Here is a 21,067-nt window from a genome sequence, read left to right as displayed (position 1 = left end):
TAGCAGTGCCTCACTGCCTTGGTGAAGAGTGCAGTGAAACAGAAAACAAATTCAGGAAGTGACAGATGACACAAGCATTTGTCCAATTAGCAATAAGAAAATCACAAGCACCAGTGGTGACCACTCATGTTGAACAGCCAGCTCAGCAAAGAACCTTACTCCGTGTCTCTCCGATCTAATTAGAACCATTCAAGCCACGACTGACCAGCTTTTCCCAGCATTTTTAGTATACTGCAGAGCCTGTGCTCTCTTGGGTGTTAATGAGGAACATGAAACCATCAATAGTTTTGATTAAGCCAAAGACTATTGCACTATTTAGATGTACCATTTTGCATCCATTCTAAGACATGCCTTTTTCCTCCCACGTTTTAACGTCTTTCAAATCAAAATGTGCCTCAGAATCAAGGCAATCATGGTATAGTTGTCATTGCTTCTGCATGGCAAACTTGGTCACAGCTGTTTATATTGTCATCTAAATTTCAGCTGAGTTCAATATGTGTTTGCAAGGACAGGCATTGAGGTTCAATGCCATTTAAAAGGCTCTCAAAAGATTATCCTACATTTTGGCATTCAAATAATGAGCTATTGTGTGTGCATAAAGAAACAGAGGAGTGGGGTGTAAATTGACATTTGTGAAGCAAATATTTGTTGTTATAGGAACAACTGCAATTCCATACTTTCTCACAAAGCAACGACCAACTGCTTTCAAGACCTAAAAAAAGAAGAAATTCATGAGAAATGAAGCAGTTATGTTTGCCCCATGCCAAGCAATGCAGCTAAAAGCAGGAGTAACCACAGAGTCCCTTGGAAGAGATGAAAGAAATTTCAGAGCAGCAAGGGGCTAGTATTACAGACTCAAGGGCCACATGCAACTACTGTTAGGACATTATGTCAGAGTTTCAATTCACTCTTTTATCTTAGAAGTTCATAAAATAATGATAAATCTTATACTCTATGGTTTCGTAGGTTTGATGACATCTAGTCTGTCCAGAATAACTTTCAACCAAGGAAACCCACAACTACCCTTTAAAGTGCTTGAGAGTTTGTAAAGGGTAAGTCTACATCCATGAAACAGTAGCCACTTTCAGACTTGGATTTGAAACAGAGGTAGGCCTCAGTACCCAAAGGCATCACCCACCCTATTGCAAATGTCATTGGTTGCCATCTCATACCCTATTTCCCCTGCTAACAGAACCCTGAGTTGATTCATGGATTAGGAGACCTTGTACTTCAGAGGAGACTTGGTTCTTCTCCATCCCAGAGAATTTTCATTAATCTATCCCAACATGATGATCTCTTCTCTTTCCTGTTGGTTATTTTAGGGGTGGCATGTAATCCCATTTTGACCAATGAGATATGAAGGAAGGGAAGAGGGAGGGTGGGATCTTAAAAACAAAGATGCATGAGAAGGAAAAAATAAGGTGTCTTTTCCACCTCTGGGCTTGATGATGCCTGGAGCTACTGCAGCCATCTTGCAACCATGAGGAAGCAACTGAGAGACAAAGACACACATGGAAGATGACAGCAACAGAAGGTGATGAGGACATAGTCCTTGATGACATCACTGAACTACTTTCTTAAGCAAGCCTAAAGACTGGTTTCAGTCTGGTTTCACTAGTTATATGGGGTATTAAACATCTTTATTATTCAACTCACTGTCAGTAGTTGGATCTTCTATTACTTGCATCCAAAGTCACATAATTGATCCACCCCTACTTCCCTACTACTGCCATGGTACCACCCTCCCTTCTATAGTTCTTGAAATAGGAATAAGAGCTTAAAACAACACATGCTTATTATTGCACAGCTTCTGAAAGTCAAGATGCCAAGAAAGGCCTACTGGGTCCACTGTGAAGCTGAAATTAAGGTGTCAGTCAGAGGTAGGTTCTCGTCTAGAGGCTCAACTGGAGAAGGTTCCCCTTCCAAGTTCCCTCAGGCTGACGGCTGAGTATGTTTCCTTGTGGCTATAAAATTCATGACAGCTTGCTTCTTCAAAGCCAGCAATGGAGATAGCAAGACAGTCTGCGAGGGACATGGAGTCTTATATAATTTTGGGAGTGACATCACCTTTTCCACATAGTATAATGTAATCAGAGGAGTGACAGCCCAGTAGCTTTAGCATATTCTATTGGGTAGAACTAAGTCACAGGACTCACCTATACTCAAGGGAAGAGAATTACACAGGGAGCTGAACACTAGAAGGCAGAGGTCACAAAGTCATCTTAGAGTCTGTCTAACTCACACAGTTAGTGGTTCTCATGGAACTGAAGGCAACATAAGACAAGTTCTATCTTATTCCAGTATCTATTCTCTTTTAGTTTAACTATGAAGTATCAAAAATATAAGAATAAGTTTCTAAAAATGTAGAGTCTTCTGAAAATAGAATACTGATGCAGAGGTCCTAAATTCCCTGTCACTAGAGATGGCTGTGCTTAAGCTGGACCATCATTTGAAGTGGATGTGGCTAAGGGGCTTACCTTTAGCAAGAGTATCATGGGGAAGAATGGGGACAGGAAGTTGTTGAGTTAGGTGACTTTCAAGGTGCTTCAGTCTTGCATTTCTGATTCCTTTAGGCACATCATAGAATCAGAGAATGTTAGGGTGGGAAGGACTCTTTGAGATGAAGATCCCGCACTTTATAGATGAGGAAACTGAGGTCTAGAGACCTCAGCACTTGCTTCAGACTCATTGAAAGTTGCTGGTGATAGAAACTGAATAGACTTAATACCTGTCTTCAAGAATCTTATAACAGGGAGAATGCAGTAAAAATAAAACATAATACACAATAAGCAAGTCCTATGATGAAATTATATTTAAGGCACCCCAAAAAGCCAGACAAAGAAAGAAACTTCAGGAGCAGGACAAGTTGTGGGGGCAGATGTGCAGGGTTAGATTCACACCAGTGGACGCTAAGTGCTTAAGGGACATCCAGGTGATGATGTCTGATATAGGACTTCTCAAACCTTAGTGTTCACACAAACTTACCTAGAGACTTTGTTCAAATGCAGCTTCTGATTCAGCAGGCCTGTGGTGGAGGTTCTGTGGTTCTGTGTTTCAACCAAGTCCCCAGGTGATATAGATGCTACTTATCCTCAGACCATAATCTGAATGGCAAGTCTGAAAAGGCAGCTGTATAATCAGATCTCATATATGTGATCTTCATTCCTCTTCCCCTCATTCCATTGTCCGCTCTCTGAATAGGGACAAGACTGGAGGAGAGACACTGAGGGAATTTCCAGATAAGAACACCTTCACCAGAAGGCCTTTGGAGCTAGCCATGTTACTGGAGAAGGGAAGGTGCCTTTTAGTTAGTGCAAAGAACCCAACCAACACTTCTTACCTTCAGCTCACATTTGCTAACCCTCCTTTGTACAGCAATACAAAAATGAATGACTTAGCCCAGCACTGCAAGTATTTAATAATGCATATCATTGTGCCTGATTAGCCAGGAATTGTGGCCTTGAGGGCAGGTGATGCAACTGACACGTTTCAGTGAGAGCAGTGAATGAAAACCAAAAGAAGGNAAAAGGCTAATCAGGGCTGAATGGAGAAGAGGCCAGGGCTAAAAGACAATCTCCTAAGATGTCCTTTCCCTCGTTCACACAGCACCTAGACCCACTCCTGATAAGTTACAAATGTGCTGAGTCTATAATCCTGAGACTACCTTCTCCATCAGGCACTCTCTGTCCAGTGCCTAGGTCACATAAGTTCTTCAGGGACCTACAAAATGTTTGAGGCCATAATGGGAAAGCATTGGCTCCCAAATGTGAAAAGAAACCAGCAAAATATAAATAAATGTTTATTGCCAAAACACAATATTCTTTTAACCTCATTAATTGTTGAGTCTAGCATTCATAAAAATTTCATTACATCGAAAAACCACTTGTATGTAAGTTTTGCTCACCTTGCAAAAACTCCTGAGTAGGCATAATGATTGCCAAGAAATCCTAGTAAATTGTCAATGAAGTAAGTTTCCAGTAGCCAGTAATTTCTAAAGCATCCGGCAGAAATCTTTTTATTAATATACAATAAAATATTTATTTTTCATGTAGACTTTGGTTTGGGTATATATTAATACATGTAATGTTATGTGAGATCTGAGACCTGGTACTGACTACAGACAGTGTCAGTTCTAGGGGATCTGGCTGGCTCAGTCGGTTGATTGTCCGACTTCAGCTCAGGTCATGATCTAGCAGTTCATGAGTTTGAGCCCCACATTGGGCTTGGTGCTGTCAGCACAGAGCCCACTTCAGATCCTCTGTCTCTCTGTCTGTCTGTCTCTCTCTGTCTCTCTCTCTCTACTTCTCCCCTGCTTGTGGTCTGTGTGTGTGTGCGTGTGTGTGTGTGTTTCTCTCTCAAAAATAAATAAAATATTTTTTAAAAAGAAAGCGTTGGGGCGCCTGGGTGGCTTAGTCAGTTAAGCGTCCAACTTTCGCTTAGGTCATGATCTCGCAGTTCATGGGTTCGAGCCTTGCATCGGGCTCTGTGCTGGCTGCCAGCTCAGAGCCTGGAGCCTGTTTCAGTGTCTGTGACTCCCTCTCTCTCTGACCCTCCCCTGCTCACGCTGTCTCTCTCTCTCTCTCCTAGAAATAAAAAAAAAAAAAAGAAAGAAAGCGTCAGTTCTTTGTGAAAAACTATAAACTGGAAGGAAGATAGAGCTCCAGGTGACAATAATTGTCTGGGTGAAAATTATGGAATTTCTAGGGTTTCATTCAAAATAGCCTAATGATGAAAGGAACAAATTAATTGGCTCACTGAACACTTGTATTGAGCACCTACCATGTGCCAGGCACTATTTAGACAAAGGGATACAATAGCAAAGAAGTTAGATAAAGCAGCAAATAGCAATGTACCTTGAAACAGTTCACTAAGCCACACTCACCCGCCCCACCCCCCACCCCCCGTTCTGAGGCAGGGTCAGGTGACCTGACTAAAGAGGCCTCTGGGATAACAGGGGAGGCCAGGCTTGCTTCCTTGGAGGCAATGAAGGAAATCCCTATTAAGTGCCTACTTGATGGCAGACTGTGCAAAGTGCTGTCTAATTCATTTCTGTTGAACCCCCACTGACAGCCCCTTGGGGTCTCTTAATTCTCCTACAATCAGCAAGGAAACCAAGGCTCAGAGGTTTCCCGCACATAACCAGATAGTTACTGAGTAGGTCACTTGGGATTCAGGCCCAGGCCCAGGTATGTCTGACCCCGAAACCATACTCCTTCCTTCTGACACCATTCCTGGGGGCCAGCCATCCCTGACCACTTCATATTTGGGAAGTTCTGGCCCAGTAGGTGAGAGCCAGAGACATGGGGCTGTGCTGTTCATGCTGTGACTCTTTGTTCCTTCCTGGGGACATGGGCCCCCACCCAGACACTGGCTCTGGCAGAGAACCCCGACAGTGCAAACTGTGCTTTGTCTCTGTGTTCATGTACCAGCCCTTAAATAAACACCTCTCTGGCCTGAGGCAGGGCTATCTGGAATCTGGGGACCCCTCCTATCTCTGTCCCCCCCCAAACCCCTCCAAGACCTTCAGATGATAGCTGCGGCTACCACAAGGCTTCGCCTTGAGCTCCAAACTCAAATGTCCTTCACATCCCTGGCCAGCGTGGCAGAAAACTCCTTTCCTCCCTCTGTGTCACTGGCGGCCTCAACAGGCCTCTCCCTGGCGGTGTCGCTCAGGCAGCCTCTTGTCCTCCTTCCTCCCCAAGCCCACTGCTTTTCTAAGGTGACCCCAGTGCCTGGCTGTGTCTCAGGCCGGGATGCCAGAGGCACTGGGAATAGGATTTCCTTCAAGAGCAATTATCCACTGGGCCTTAACTGCTCACTTCTGAGCACCCCCACCCAAGGGTCCTCTATGCAGGCTGCTGGAGAAATGCTGAATGACCCCCACAGCTGTCTCTGGTGTCCCTGAAAAGTAAGTGTAGAAACCAGTCAACCTTCTGCTTACTTTTCTGGTTTTCATTCCTTATTTTTTCCAAAGTACTTAAGTATGAAGAAAGAGGCAGCAGTAATTACATTTTTTTCTTCCTGTGTAAGAGCTTTTCTAGAAATCGTGGAGGGTTCCACACACCAACATAACCTCTCTCTCTCTCTCTCTCTCTCTCTCTCTCTCTCCAACTGGCTTTCTTAAGCAGACAGACACACTAGGCTCCAACTCCATATCTGTTCTCCTTGCCTTTTTGCATCGTGTTTGAAGCCTCACTTCCAAGCTCCCTTGCAGCGAGGCGGATCAGGTGGGCCCCTCTCTGCCCCCAGCTTCCCTTCATCCCGTGATGATTTTGGACAGGGCGACACAGCAACAGACATGGGGTAGCCAAAGCAGAATTTCCAACAATGAAATCCATCAGTTTAAAGAGACCCTAAAAACCTCATTCCTTTAATCTACTTGGAATTATTTTTATAAATGTTCCTAGATGAGAGTCTTTAATTTTCTTTAATTTTCTTCCAGACAGATAGCCTGTTGTGCTCACATTATTTGTTAAATACATCACTCTTCTTCCACTGTGTCAAAATACCACATTTTCATATATAAAATTCTCATTTAAAACAGATCTATTTCTGAATTGTCCATCTGTGCTCTGATCTATACAGCTGTCCCTATGCTTGTATCATATTGATTTATTATGGTGGTTTTTTAGTGTTTTAATACCTAGCAAAATAGATGCTGCCTTGCCGCACTCCTTTTTACACTTTTACTGGCTATCCATAGGCATTTTTTTCCTCCATATGAAATTTAAGATCATAATAATCAATTATCCTCCCAAAAGCCATCATTGGAATTCTAAATGGAATTGCACTGATATATTAATAGTGACATAATTGATTTTATATGATACTAACTCTTCCATCCAAGAACATGATATGTTTTTTCATTTATTCAGTTAATTGATGTCCTTCCATCTCACACCGTCATTTATTCCACGTACATAGATTCTGTCCTTTTCTTATCCATATTTTAAAATTTTTGTTAGTGTTGTAAACAGAATGTTTTCTCATTTCCAATTCTAGGTTCTTATTTCTGGAATTAAAAAAAAAAAAAGCTTGTGTCCAGCATTATCAAATGCTCTTATTTGTTCTAGAAATTTTTAAAACTAGAATTTCTTGGTTTTTCTGGGTTTGGAATAATATGATCAATTTAGCTCTTTTCTCTCCAATATTTATACATATTATTTTATCTTAGTACATCCAATACAGTTTCCAAAATAATACTGAATAATAAAGGTAAGGCTTGGTATCTTGTTTCTGATTTTCATTGACTTGCCTTTATCATTTCAGGAATTAGAGCAATGTTTTCTGTTTTGTTTTTGTTTTGTTTTTCTTCATTTCTGGTTTTTAGAAATGCAACTCTAAATGTCTTTTTGTTGTTGTTGTTCTGAGAGAGTCTGAGCATGGGGCGGGGCAAAGAGAGGGAGAGAGAGCATCCCAAGCAGGCTCCACACTCAGCAGAGAGCCCAACACAGGGCTTGATCTCACAAACTCTGAGAACATAAGCTGAGCTGATATCAAGAGTCAGACACTTAACCAACTGAGCTACCCAGGTGCCCCATTTCCGATTTTGTTTTAAAAAATAGTCTTAATCATAACTAAATGATAAAAGCCTCCTTTTATTGCGTTTAGAGTGTTTTTGTAGGAATAACTCCTGGGTTTGTTTTCTGGTGTTTTTGTTTTTTTTTTTTCCTTTCTTGAAACCCTTTTAAAATGCCTTTTGAGGGTCACCTGGGTGGCTCAGTCAGTTGAGCAGCCGGCTGCAGCTCAGGTCATGATCTCACAGTTTGCGGGTTCAGGCCCCGCATCTGGCTCTGTGCTGACAGCTCAGAGCCTAGAGCCTGCTTCAGATTCTGTGTCTCCTTCTCTCTCTGTCCCTACCCTGTTCGTGCTGTCTCTCAATAACAAATAAATGTAAAAAAATGAAAAATAAATTTAAAAAGCTAAAAAACATTTTAAAAAGATAAAATGCCCTTTTGAAAATGCCCTCTTAGCATTTATTGCTCTGATCACGTTTTTTCTCTTAATTTGTTGATTTGATAAATTATACTGATAGATTTCCTGATATCTAACTACCCTTGCCTTTTCTACTTGGTTGAAATATACCATCCATTTGATACTTGGCTGCATTCTCTTGCTAGCATTTCATTTTTTATTTTCACAGCTGTATCTGTAACCACTGTTGGTCTTTACATTTTTGCGTACTAGCTGTGTAACAACTGAGTATGATATTACCGCTATGCTGGCTTCACTAAATGAATTTGGGAGATTTCCATCTCTTTTCTACAATCTGTAACAGTCTTCTATAGTCAGAAATAATCTTGGAATTATTTGTTCTTTAAAGGTTAAATATTTTCAGCTGTTGAAATCATCTGACCCTGGTATCTTTTATATTAGCAGATCTCTAAGTGTTGTTCTAATTTCTTCCACAGTAATTGTTCTGTTTGAATTACCCACCCCTTCGTGGGTCATATTTGGAAATTGTATTTGTCTGGGAAATCGTTATTTTCTTCTAGTTCAGGTCAGCAAGTAATGCTCATGAGCCAAATCTGGCCCACCTATTTTTCTATAGTCATTGAGCTAAGAATGGTTTATAAATTTTTAAATGGTTATTTAAATACTTACGTAACATCCTCGATTTACCTCTTCATTTGAAAAGCCTAAAATATTTACTGCTTAGCCTTCTGCAGAAGAAGTTCACCCACTCTTTTTCTGATTTTCAAATTGTTTGTTGATGAGTTGCACATACCATCTCTTATCATTTTAATCTGTGTTGTCTGTAACTCAGTCTCTTTTCTTACTCCTGATATTTTTGCTCTCACACTTTTTTTCTTATTCAGGCTAATGGAGAGTTTATGTAAACATTATTAATCTTTTTAAAAATCTAGTCTTTAAAATTTTTTTTAATGTTTACTATTCTTGAGAGAGAAACAGAGCGTGAGCAAGGGAGAGGCAGAAAAAGAGGGGGAGACACAAATCTGAAGCAGGCCCCAGCCTCTGAGCTGTCAGCACAGAGCCTGATGTGGGGCTCAAACCCACAAACCATGAGAACATGACCTGAGCCGAAGTCTGACGCTTTACCGTCTGAGCCACTCAGATGCCCCCAAAATCTAGTTTTTATATTTATTTGTACATTCTCCTCTTAGTTTTCTATTTCATTAACATTAGCTTTTGGCTGTGTTACCACATTTCATCATTATTTTGGATACCACTAAGAAGAATAAAACACTTTCACCTAATTTAGGACATAAGGCCTTCTTATCACTTAGAATATTATTTTGTACTTATTGGAAGAGTTTTTGTAACTCATGAGGCATAAGTTTTAATCATATTTCTCTTGTGTATCCATAAAAGGTAAATACAGAATTGTTTAAAAGATTTCTGAGATGTCTTCTCCTTGAGAATCCAGCTCTTGTAAGTCACTATCCACTCACTCATTAATGTTACCATTTTCCCATACAATACTGTCCTCTGTGCTGATGACGCAGCATTTTTTAAAAGGGTGATCTCCCAAATTGCTAATATTTGTTCTGCGAGTTTTGCTGTAATTCTCTCTTAGCGGAAGTGTCATTCAAAATGTTTCAGTCATGAAACAGGATTCATATCCCTTCCTCAAATAGTGCTTAAATGGGTTTTTGACTGACATGCCAAAGGATTGCCATCGTGCTACCAGGACGAACAGCCAAGTTCTTACATGCACGGGCAGTAACAACAAGGTCACACTGCTACACGGTCAACAGAAATTGAAGATGCACTCTGATTTCCGAGATGTCAAAATAAAAAGTAAAATGGGTCTTAGAATCCATGAAATGTGGTAATTCTCACTTCCTGGTTTATTTAAGTTTACTGGGGTTTTTTCCTTTTACAAAGAGAGGTAATATGTTTATTTTTAGTCTTCTGTATTAATGAAGATATTTGAGGCTGTGAATTTTTCTATAAGAACAGCTTTTGAAATGAGGTCTAAGTATAAAGATTTTTTTTTTTTGGCTTTTACATAGATTGTAAATTACAATTTTTACTTTTGATTGCACCAAGTGTTTTCTATTTATTCTTATTCTCCATGTAGCAATATTTTGGTTACTCTCCAGTATCTGCTTTTTTGTTTTGGTTTGGTTTTGTCAGTGTTTGTTTTTAATTGTCCTGGATTATGACTATACAACTTGTGTTGTAAAATCTCTTTTAAAATGTAATAAGGAAGGGTGCCTGGGTGGCTCAGTTGGTTGAACATCTGACTTCAGCTCAGGTCATGATCTCATAGTTTATGAGTTCGAGCCCCATGTTGGGCTCTGTGCTGACAATGCAGGGCCTGCTTTGGATTCTCTGTATCCCTCTTTTTCTGCCCCTCCCCTGCTCACACTCTCTACTTCTCTCAAAACATAAATGAATATTTAAAAAATAATAAAAGTAAATAAAATGTCCTTGTTGTAACATATGTAACTATTTTTTTTAAGTTTCTGTGGACATACAAAAAAATGTATAATATTCATTTGAAGAAAATTAACCTGAAATTAATTAAAATAAAATCCACTAAGAATTAAAATCAGTTTGATAATTTTTCATTCAATTCTTCATTGTCTTATTTTTTCCACTAGTTATGAAAACTAGAAAATTAAGAAATTTCAAGGAGCCTAGAGTTTCTGGGTAATATGGAAACTTAAGTGAGCTGGGGGAGGGAGACTTTTTAAACCACATGGTCAAGTGGAGGTCAAGGTGCAGCCACAGCATTAGAAGTCAGACCTGTAAGTACTGCTACGTGCTGGTGACTGAGACGGTCTAGAAGGGTGTTTGGGGTTTTTTGTATTCACATGCCAGGCAGGTTCAGTTTGCAAAAACTATATGATGTTTGTACATTTCTGTATATATTTTAAGTTTTTTTAATGCAACCCAGAGATAGAGTCATTTCATAACCCAAAGATATAACTTCTTTCCCTATTCCCGTTTTTTTTTTCAACAAATATTGATCTAAAAGAAATATTGATTCCACCTTTAGGCCTCTGTCTGTGAAAACTGCTTCATGCTCCTGCTCCTTCTTTTCTTCATAGCTCCTTTCCCATATATTAGTCAGGATAATTTAACCTACGGTTTAACCCAACATTTCTATGGCTGAACTTGCTCCCACAAAGCCCTTGTACAAGTCAGGAAAACTTCCTCTGTCTTGTCTCCATCTAGAAAGCATGACCTTTAAACATCACAGTAGCAGAGAAAGAGAAATCTGGAGCACCCACTTGGTTTTTAAGAGCCAGGTCTGCAAGTGGTTTACACCACTTCTGCCCTCATCAGATGGNGGGCCCAGGAAAAAGTTGCTTTCATTTTGCTTCTGGTCACATGCCTTAACGGCCTAGGAGAGCAGCTTCACACATCAACCCTGCAATCTTCCCAGCTGTTCCCGATATCTCTTAATCCTGCAAACCAGCTCTTAAACTCAAAACTGGTATCTTAATCCCTTCATCTTCATCATAAAACCAAATGATATAAGTAAACATTTTGCTTTATTAGGAAAGCAGAAAGACCCTGCTGCTTGTCGCTACTTGGGTTTGGGGTGGGAAAGGGAGAGTTTTACTTATCTGTTTGATTCTTTTTCTTGGACATTCCTTAGCACTTGTCCAATTTTACCTTTGATATTCCCATATAACCAATATGTTAAAAGAATCAAACTCATGTGATATAATAACAAATGGCTTGATCATTTTCTCCTCCTACCTATTCAAACCCATTCTGAGGGGCTAATTTTTTCCCCTGCCCACAAGATGGAATTTAAGGCAAGTCTCATGGGTTCATGGTCAATGGTCACCAATTAAAAAAAAAAAAAGCCTTTTAGCTACATGTAGTCATGAAAATATTCTCAGTTCAATAATTAAAATATCGAGCCCTAGGTAATAATTGTAATATTCGACCCCATTTAGAAAGAAATCTCTTACCTGTCCCTTAGACAGACATGCTTTGAGAAGGAAATAGGTGTAATGGACTCTTCCTATTTCTTCATCTTGGGCTTCTATGCTCTTCCACCATTCTCTACCTCTTCTAGGCTTATAGTGCAGGGAGAGATGAGCAGTGGAACTATTCTTACTAGACAGATACTGTCATGAGTAGGTGCACTACAAAGATTAATTCCAGCAAGCATGGAATACACCTGAGCTGTTTACTCAAAAAAGAAATATACACCAGCACGGCATTGAATCCTGGTCAAGGCACAGCTAATGGTCACTTTATAGCCATGTATCCAAATTTTGGGCTGGTTTGTACCAGCTTGCAGCATTGCTTAATGATAAGAGTGAGGTTGATGATTTGCATCTGGTCTTAGTGAGGACCTCAAAAGTCTCAGCCATTGGAGCTGGTTGCATAGCAAAAATATATCTACAATGACCAGCAGAGTATAAGAGACTCTGGTCGAGACTACTTTGGGCTCCCTGGTTCCCATGTATTCTATGCACACAACAGTGGTTCCTCTCTGAGAGAGCTAGCGCATCTTGTCATGGCCCTTACAGAAAGAAGACACTTTGAGCTTTCTCCTGGTCTCTCCTGATTCCTTACTAGCCTGTGACATAGCCTGTGGCTGAGATGTATATCTTTGCTGTAGTGTTGGTGCTATAGTTTATCCTTTTCCTGTGATAAACTATAGATTTGTCAGCACTGACACTGGCGACCTTGAAGCTTCTTTAGCAATTATACCCCACCTGCCACCATTAGTGCACTTGACACTTCCTAGAACTGGCAGCTGTACACGACTCTTTCTTTTGGGGGGCACTTTTGTGGGTTCTTCAGAGAACTCCTCCCCCAACCATGGTTTCTCCCATCAAACTGAGTCCAGTGATACCCAACAGCACTCTCTGTTCAGTTCGCCTTGCCCTTCGAAGCTATTGCCTTGTCTTCAAGTCTATCTAAGACAACCTTCCCCAGTCTTCTAATACCCCTGAGCAGTATCTGGTCAAAAGGAAACATATATTCTTTGCCCCAGACAACTTGGGAGTGAAAGTCCCCTTCTTTGCAGCAATATCTTTTCACTCCTCTCTCAGCAAAACAAAGCCACAGCAGTCTATCATTCTGTTGCCCCAGGTATGACTCAGACATTGGTTCATTGGGACACACATCAAACTCACTGGCGGTTCCATTGAAGACCTTCTCCCCAGGCAAGAGGTAAAAGAAAAGTGCTCCACCTTTCCAAACAAAAATCCTTTTAAAATCTCTATTCAACCCTTTTAAACCCTTCATGGCTGAGGGGATAAGAGACCCAAAACTGGCTTTGAACACTTTCTTGCAAGTCATCATGATGGTCTCAAATAGAAGTTAATGTGGTCTTGAAGCCGTTGCCAAAAGTGATACCATAAGAGTTTTATTTTAACATCCCATTACACTGACATAAGTGCAAAATCAAAGATTTGAATGCACACCTACCTGATTCCAAAGTCCATGTTCCTTCTACTATTCCAAACAACCTTCACCTATGTCTAATTAAGAATTTTATGTCATTTAAGTATATGCCATTTTGGGGCGCCTGGGTGGCCCAGTCAGTTGAGTGTCTAGCTTCGGCGCAGGTCATGATCTCACAGTTCGTGGGTTTGAGCCCTGCGTCAGGCTCTGTGCTGACAGCTCAGAGCCTGGAGCCTGTTTCAGATTCTGTATCTCCCTCTCTCTCTGGCCCTCCCCTGATCACACTGTCTCTTTCTCTCAGAAATACATTTTTTAAAAAATTTAAAAATTTTTTTAAAAAAGAGAAAACATTACTGTTTTAAAAAAAATTTATGCCATTTAGAATTTATTTAGTACTTTAATAGTCTTCGTTTTAGTCCCGGAAAAGATGCCTTTCCAAATGTATGTGTGTAACACATCCTTCTGTTCTCATTGATTTTTTTTCCACTTTATGAATGGATGAAAAACCATTGGTTTCTCTTTCCTTGGTCAAGTGGAAAAAAAATTTTAAGTGTTTATTTACTTTTGAGAGACAGAGAGTGGGGAGGGGCAAAGAGGGGAGGGGACAGAGGATCCAAACCAGGCTCCACCCTAACAGCAGATAGCCCAATACAGGGCTCAAACTCATGAACCATGAGATCATGATCTGAGCTGAAGTCACCCGCTTAACTGACTGAGCCACCTAGGTGCCCCAAGTGGAAAAAATTGATTACCTCCTATGCTCAATAAATAGCAGAGTTTTAACCTTTGTCAAACTGAAGTCTTGTGGCATTCATGCTTAAAGAAATAGGGAGGTTTGGTGGAGTACAAAAGAAATTTCTTTTTTTTTTTTTTCTGAACAATGCTTGGAAAAGGTATTTGAAGCCTTTGCTGCTGGTTACTAACTCTGAAGTGTGTAATTTCCAAATTTTCACTTCCAACTGAGCCCATATGAACAAATGTATAAATCTTACTACTTGCTGTGGGTTCACTGTGGGCAGTAAATTGAGGGCTATTTGACTCCCCTTCTCACCCTGACCTTTGACCATGTGGTCAGCTGGTTAGAAGTCACTAGGGACTTGCCTTCCTATATCTTAATGTTTTCCTTTACTCATTCTGTCCGCCTCTTCCTATAACAGCTCCAGAGTGGAAGCAAATTGAGAGAGAACTATGTACAAAAGACAACAGTTCCCCTTTTCTAAATACTTAAAAAGAGCCGGCAGCACCTCTATCTAGAAACAAGTTTGTAAGAATGACCCACAACCATAAATCTCTCACTCTATAGATAGAGTGCACTACCATGGCAGAAGGACAGGGTAGGCTTCTGAGCCTGAACTCTTACCACAAAAGCCTCAACTGCATGATTTAAATAAACACTTTGACATTGGCTACTCTAATTTCAGGAAGACTTAAGACAAATTCTTCTGTAGATTAAAAAAAATTTTTGTTGTAAGTCCATTTAAAAAAGATGTTAAAGAAAAGTTTAAACAGTTTTTCCCCACCCCACCTCATAGGAAATCAAAGTTAGAAGCTTGGCCATTTACTATCCCACCTTTCTTTATAATCATTTAAACATTTACAAGCATATATGCATCTGTGTACAAGGTAGTCTTTCTTTCAGTCATACTTTTAAATGACATCATGCTGTGCACATTACAACTGAATTTCTTTTCCTACGTAGATAAGGTATTAATTGGGCTATATGCCTGGCTGCAGATAACAGATCCAAATTAAGAAGACAGACATTTCTTTCTGCCTTCAGAGTCCCTGGGTAGATGGTCCAGGGGCCTTCTGCACACAGTAAGCCAGGCATTCAAGCCTTTTCTATCTTGTTGCCCATCCTCCCCAAGCAGTACCATTCATCCACATGACCTGTTAGCCACACGCCAGGAAATAGCCACATTCCAGGAAACAGCCACATTCCAGAAAATAGGGTGGAGAAAAGAGGGAGAAAAAGGACCTTTTCCACCCCCTTCCTCCTTTTCAGAACAACACAGAAGTCGGCCATCTAATATCCCCTCACTTCTTATTAACCAGGATCTGGTCGCATGGCTATTCCTTGCTGCAAAGGAAGCTGGGAAGTGTAGTCTTCCCCTGGGCAACTATGTGCCTAAGCTAAAAAAATCTCAGAAAGGGGTAGACTTATTTGGAGGATGGAGGTAGTAGCTAGCAGCCTTTGCCCCACATAGAGCTCTTACTATTATACATGTTGCTCTGAATCATTTTTTTTTAAATAGCTACTCAATTTTCTGAAGTGTGGCTATATCATAGTTTATCCAACCACTCTCCTATTTCTAAAAATCTGTGTTATTTCTAGGTTTTTGTTGTTTTCCCTCTGCCACACCAACAAGAGTACTTGAATTTGGAAGAAACTTACCAAATATATTTAAACAGATTAGTCACATTTTGATCTTCCTTGACTGACAGGTGGAGGGACTGTCAAGTCTCTCTTCTTTTATATTAAACAATCATGAATAAAGTTGAAAAAACTCATGTAAAAGGCCACAGCACCCTCTGGTCTTCCCTTGTCTGCTGGGTGCCCATTATTCCTTCTCATTGAAAGGAGCTGTTGACGATCACACAAACAGAACCAGACGTATGTACTTAACTAGGAGGAGGCTGCCTTTAGGGAAGACAATGACCTTGCTTATTTTCTTTAGATAAGAGATTGTGAGCTATATTCTGAGAGGTATACCCTTCAGCTTAATTTACCCTTCAAAGCTGAGGGTTTGTAGTTCTGGGATTCCTGGCAAGAAAATGGCTTTGTGTTAGAACAGGGATCCTCCTGTAACCTGAATTCACAATCATAATACAGTCTTTGGGAGAAAGAATTAAAAAGCAAAAAGAAAGAGAGAGGGAAGGCAGGACGGAGAGGGAAGAAGGAGACACGAAGTGCTGTGCAGCAATGTGCAGACACCAGAAGTATGTCCTGGCAAAAGGGCCTCTGTTGGTTGTCTCTTTGGTTGTAAGTAACAGAAAATAACTCAAGTTAGTTTAACGGGAGCAGGAGGCTTTATAAAGAGATAGGACAATCTCAGAAGGCAAAAGAAACATAGGATCAGAAGAAGGTAGAAGCCCCAAAAGAAGAAAGCTCTCTGAAGCTGTTAACATCTGTTTTTCTTTTCCCTCTGAAGACAAGCCTTTGATGCTTCTCCGTGCATGTGCGAGCAGAAGGTGAGCGTGCCCCGGCTCCTGAGATCCTGTCCTCTCTCAGCAAAAGACCAGCCCAAACTGCCTGGGTCATACTCTCAATTCCAAGTCCCCAGGAGAAAAAAGTCTGGTTGGTCAGGTGCCCACCCTCGGTCTAATCTGCTGTGGCCGGAGAGGCAGCGTCAGGTAGCACAAATCTGGCTGCCGGAACCATGTCCGTGGGAATGAAAGTGTACTTCTCTAAGAAAGCACGTGATTGTGGACTGGGAAGACAGCCAAATACCTAATCCAGTTAAAGACAACACCAAGTACCTACTCGAGTCTCTTAATAAGGGAAGGAGAAGATATTCTACCTCAAATAATACAACCTGCAGGGGCCATCCCTGAATATGTTTCCTGGATTAAAGATGCGGATTTCACAGTCAAGGATTGACTATTATGGATCTGGCAGTCTTGCCAAGCCTTAGCATTCAAACCAATACATCAGAAAAGGGTCATTGGTTATTGTGCAATCATCTGAACACCACTCCAGCCCATAGGAAGGTAGGTTTGGATTTTCTCACCACACTCAGACCCACTATCAGGCAAGTCATTTCAGTCTTAGACATAAAGGGCCTACCTGCTCCTAGGAAGTCATAAGCCAGGACAAAAACAAGCTCATGAAATGAGAGCGAAATTAAACTTAAGAATGGTACTTACCACATAGAGCAGGGAGGTGAACCAGTGGGAACAGAGAAATAAAGGTTCTCCAGTATTCACAGGATACACTTTGTGGCCACTCCCATAGATTCATCCACATGCCTCTTTCCCAGACCTCCCTACCCCCAGGATTCTGATCTTTCTGCTGCTGGGCCTCTGACCAATCAGTCAAGCCATTCACTACTGCCTAGAGTCCATTCATATTCTTACCTTGAACTACTTGTCTTCCCATGAGAGTAGACGAGTATATGCACCACTCAAAATTCTGCCCTTTGAGAGGGTTTAGGTCTTTATCGGTTATACTAACCTCTGCCATTCCCCCAAGGATGCTACATTATTTCTTTATTCACAGTTGTTTACTTGTTGCTGAATACCAAGGTACCACAAAACATGGTGGCTTAATACAGCAACTATTTTATTATTTAGCATGATTCAGGGGCTTCATTGGATCATTCTTCTGTTGTTCTTCTGGAGCCTTTCATGCAGATGCATTCAGATGACAGCTGGAAACAGAATGTCAATATAGCCACATCACATGGTGGCACCTTGGCAGAGATGGCTGGCAGACTGGAGCCTCCCTTCCCATGTAGTCTCAGCATGCAGCTACCTAGAGCTTCCCCATAAGGCAGCTGGATTCTAAGAGCAAGTATTCCAGGACAAGCCCCCGCTATGCAAACTCTTATTAAGCCTTTGCTTGTACCATACCTACTTATATCCATTTTCCCAAGTTCAGAGTCAATGTTGGAGGGAACTACACAAAGGTGTAAATATTGGGAGGCATAATTCATTGGGGTCACCAAAGTTACAGCCTATTTGGTCATTAGGAGGACAGCAGCTCCAGGGGCTTTCACTTGACTTTTTCCACTGCACTACCTCTTAGCTTAGAGGCTAAGGAACAAGTATGACACTTCTGCAGACTACCAAGTAGGTCTGTTCCAGGAAAATGACCTCTGGGTTAGCCCATGGACTCAGTGTACACTGTGAGTTGGACCTAAACTGTCTAAGAGGGAGGGACCCCAGGTGTTAACATCAAGTCAGACTCTGCTGCCAACAGTCTTTGAAATGTTTGGATATCTCTCTTTATCCAGTGCACAGTTGACTGAGTAAACCACTGGAGGCCCTTGGAGGAATTATTACCCAGACTAATTATCACCATATTCACCTGCCATGGTACTGCAGATTTCTTCCTCCTGATGACTCTGCCTCTCCTTCTGTAAACAGGTTTCAAGTCCAAAACTGCCTCAGGTCTGGAAACTGGACAAGAGACACCATAAATTTTTACTGGAGTAGTTCCCTCAAACTCCCAATAATCCTCGATACTTTTTAATTGTATGGATGGAGCAATGCTTTTTGGCTGCCCCTCTCTCTCACCTGTAGGGATACTGCATTTTACTAACCATCTCTCCAGCTCTCAGGGGTCAAAGCTTCTGGCTGCCACCTTGACCTTGCCATTAATTATGAAGATTGTGCCCCATTTTTTCCTGATAGTTAAGTGCCAGCACCGGAATCCTATCAGCCCCACTGCTGAACTCATTGCTATAACAACATTGCCTGCCACCAGCCCTGGCCCCTTCAGAACACCTCTGAACTTCTCAATGATGTGGACATCCTTCTTGCCAGAGCTGGCAAGAGCCGTGTGTGTGTGTGTGTGTGTGTGTGTGTGTGTGTGTGTGTGTGTGTGTGTATGAAGTATATGATTCTTCTAGCTTTCCCATGGAGCATAGTTAGTTGTTGGAGGGATTTGTTTTGTTTTGTTTTACCCTTAGTATATTCTCTCTAGCACACTCACTTCTCTGACCCTTTGTCCCTCTACCATGTGCTACAAAGTTGTGGCATTTCTCCTTCACTTAGCATAGAGCATTACTTTCTTCAAATTTATAAGAGCAATGTGCCAGCAGCATATCAGCATCATCCCCCGAGGTCCTTTCCAAGGTATCAAATTATGTGTCCTGTGAGAGTGTCCCCATATCAGTAAACTCTCCTTTAGTCAACTTTCTGTTTCCACTTCACCCCTACCCCTACTCGATCCAGAATCCCACCCAGCTCTTCCAGATGGGGACACCACATATTCACTAAGGATTGCTGCTCCCCTTCTTCCCTTACAGGCCCAACACTTCTCTGGCCAGGTTACACTGTGACTCAACTCTAGTTGTTGGTCTAGGGAAGAGATACAGATAGATCTTGGAGGCGGCCAGGATGAGTGCCTCTGTCTTGTCTTCAAGAAAATGGTGAACTAGCCTTTATTAGTGAGAACTACGACCATTTTCATAGGCCTATAGAGTTCAGGGGACTCTAGGAATTAAAATTTTCAATTACATTAACCCAGTGACCCCATCCCAAGGCTCAGAGTTCCACACCTTTCTCATCAGGACCCTGACGTTGGGATAGCAGACTTGCCAGGTGTGAGAAGTCAACCTCTTCTAGAGGTCCATCACCCTTATAATTAAGTGCTAAACCTGATGTGGAACATTTTCTGCCCTTTGGCTATGGAAATGAGAGTCTCTCTATGTGCTGCCAAGGAGGCCCTCTGCTTCTCAAGCTTCACCTTAAATTGGTGATTAATCACCCTCAGTCTTTCATTTTCTCAGGGTCTTGATACCCCCAACCAACCACCATGCAATTTCACAATCCTAAAAATGTTTACTTTCCCTGACCTCTCAGATACTGAAATATTACATCTGCCAGTAAATTCCACTCTGCCGATATCCCATCTCAGTTCACCATATTTTAGCAATTGCACCATATCATACACCAGGGGGCCACAACTGGTGACGGGGTCCTCACTCCCACTTGGTTGGTGGCATCATCCCCCAGCTCCTATTTCCTAGGACTACACGTGGCACCAACCTTCACAGATGGGCTCCATGGAAACAAACTCTGAGATGGAAGTTGATTCGGGCGTCCTGTTGGGAACAGTGCTGAAAGCAAGCAAGCAGAATGGAGCAGAGGGGACATGTGACGTGGTGGCAGCGAAAGTCTAAGCCGATCCCATGGGGAGTTCTCAGACTGGAATGGATTTCCATTTTGAATGGAATGGAATATTTTCAGAGATACCCCATAGTGAGCAAGGGGCTCAGACATTTGCACCACATGTCACGTCAACCTCTCCTTGGAGCAAGGCAGCTTCCTTTGTCTGAGGGCAGTTTCTGAGGGAGGATCTTGCTAGGAGCCATCAGCAGGCAACATGACTGCATCTGGGGGAATGAGTGCCTGAGTCCTCAGGGAGGGTCCTAGAAGGTGTATCTCAACATTCACCTTGTAGCCTAAAGAGGAGAATGTACAACATGAATCTAATCCTCTCCATGCACTTAATAATAATGAGATATTAGGAAATTGTAACTATGTTTCCAATATTACTTAAAGATTTGGTCAATATACAATAATGGCAGAACAGTGAAAAAGACAACAAACATCAAAAACCTGAAAGCCTCAAAATCCTACAATCTCATGATTAGTGAAACAAATTAATACTTACCTGGCAGAGGAGATACCAAGATCACGAAGGTGGTTTTCCCAGGGCAAGGCTTATCCATTGCATTCTGGATGTGCTGACCCCTGCAATTTCCCCAAATGTGGGAAACTTGACGCACATAATTTGTGGTAGTGGGGGACTGCATTCCCACTTTCCCCTGAAAAAAAAAAAAAAAGAAACAAATTAAAAAGCAGATGCAGGGATGCAGGGTGGCTCAATCAGTTGAGCATCCGACTTCAGCTCAGGTCATGACCTTGTGGTTTGTGAGATCAAGCCCTGTGTCCGGCTCTGTGCTGACAGCTCAGAGCCTGGAGCTGCTTTGGATTCTGTGTCTCCCTCTCTCTCTGTCCCTCCCATACTCACACTTGGTATCTCTCAAAA

At 41.5% G+C, this 21,067-nt stretch overlaps 1 protein-coding gene and 1 non-coding gene across 7 annotated transcripts in view; one reads left to right on the top strand and one right to left on the bottom strand.

The window, feature by feature from the left end:
* Positions 1–21,067, bottom strand: part of LOC144225508 (uncharacterized) — a 121,353-nt gene that overhangs the window by 30,145 nt on the left and 70,141 nt on the right. For 3 of the 6 annotated variants that reach the window (XM_077756736.1, XM_077756737.1, XM_077756738.1), the window contains 4 exons: positions 20,690–20,843; positions 20,062–20,477; positions 18,377–18,468; positions 17,522–17,717 (listed from right to left, as the gene is read on the bottom strand). Coding sequence is in view for 4 of the 6 variants with exons in the window: in XM_077756738.1 (XP_077612864.1) it covers positions 20,711–20,843 (133 nt within the window). In the remaining 2 variants the exon portion in view is untranslated. The remainder of the gene's footprint in view (positions 1–17,521; positions 17,718–18,376; positions 18,469–20,061; positions 20,478–20,689; positions 20,844–21,067) is intronic. The other 3 variants (XM_077756735.1, XM_077756734.1, XM_077756739.1) reach the window with 2 other exon arrangements.
* LOC144225513 (U1 spliceosomal RNA) lies at positions 20,682–20,846 on the top strand. The gene has a single exon (XR_013333330.1). It is a non-coding gene; the product is annotated as a U1 spliceosomal RNA (small nuclear RNA).

The sequence above is a fragment of the Crocuta crocuta genome, unplaced genomic scaffold (genome assembly GCF_008692635.1).
Source record: "Crocuta crocuta isolate KB4526 unplaced genomic scaffold, BGI_CrCroc_1.0 scaffold337, whole genome shotgun sequence".
In the NCBI taxonomy this organism is placed as follows: Eukaryota; Metazoa; Chordata; class Mammalia; order Carnivora; family Hyaenidae; genus Crocuta; species Crocuta crocuta.
This window is presented reverse-complemented; position numbering and strand designations above follow the sequence as displayed.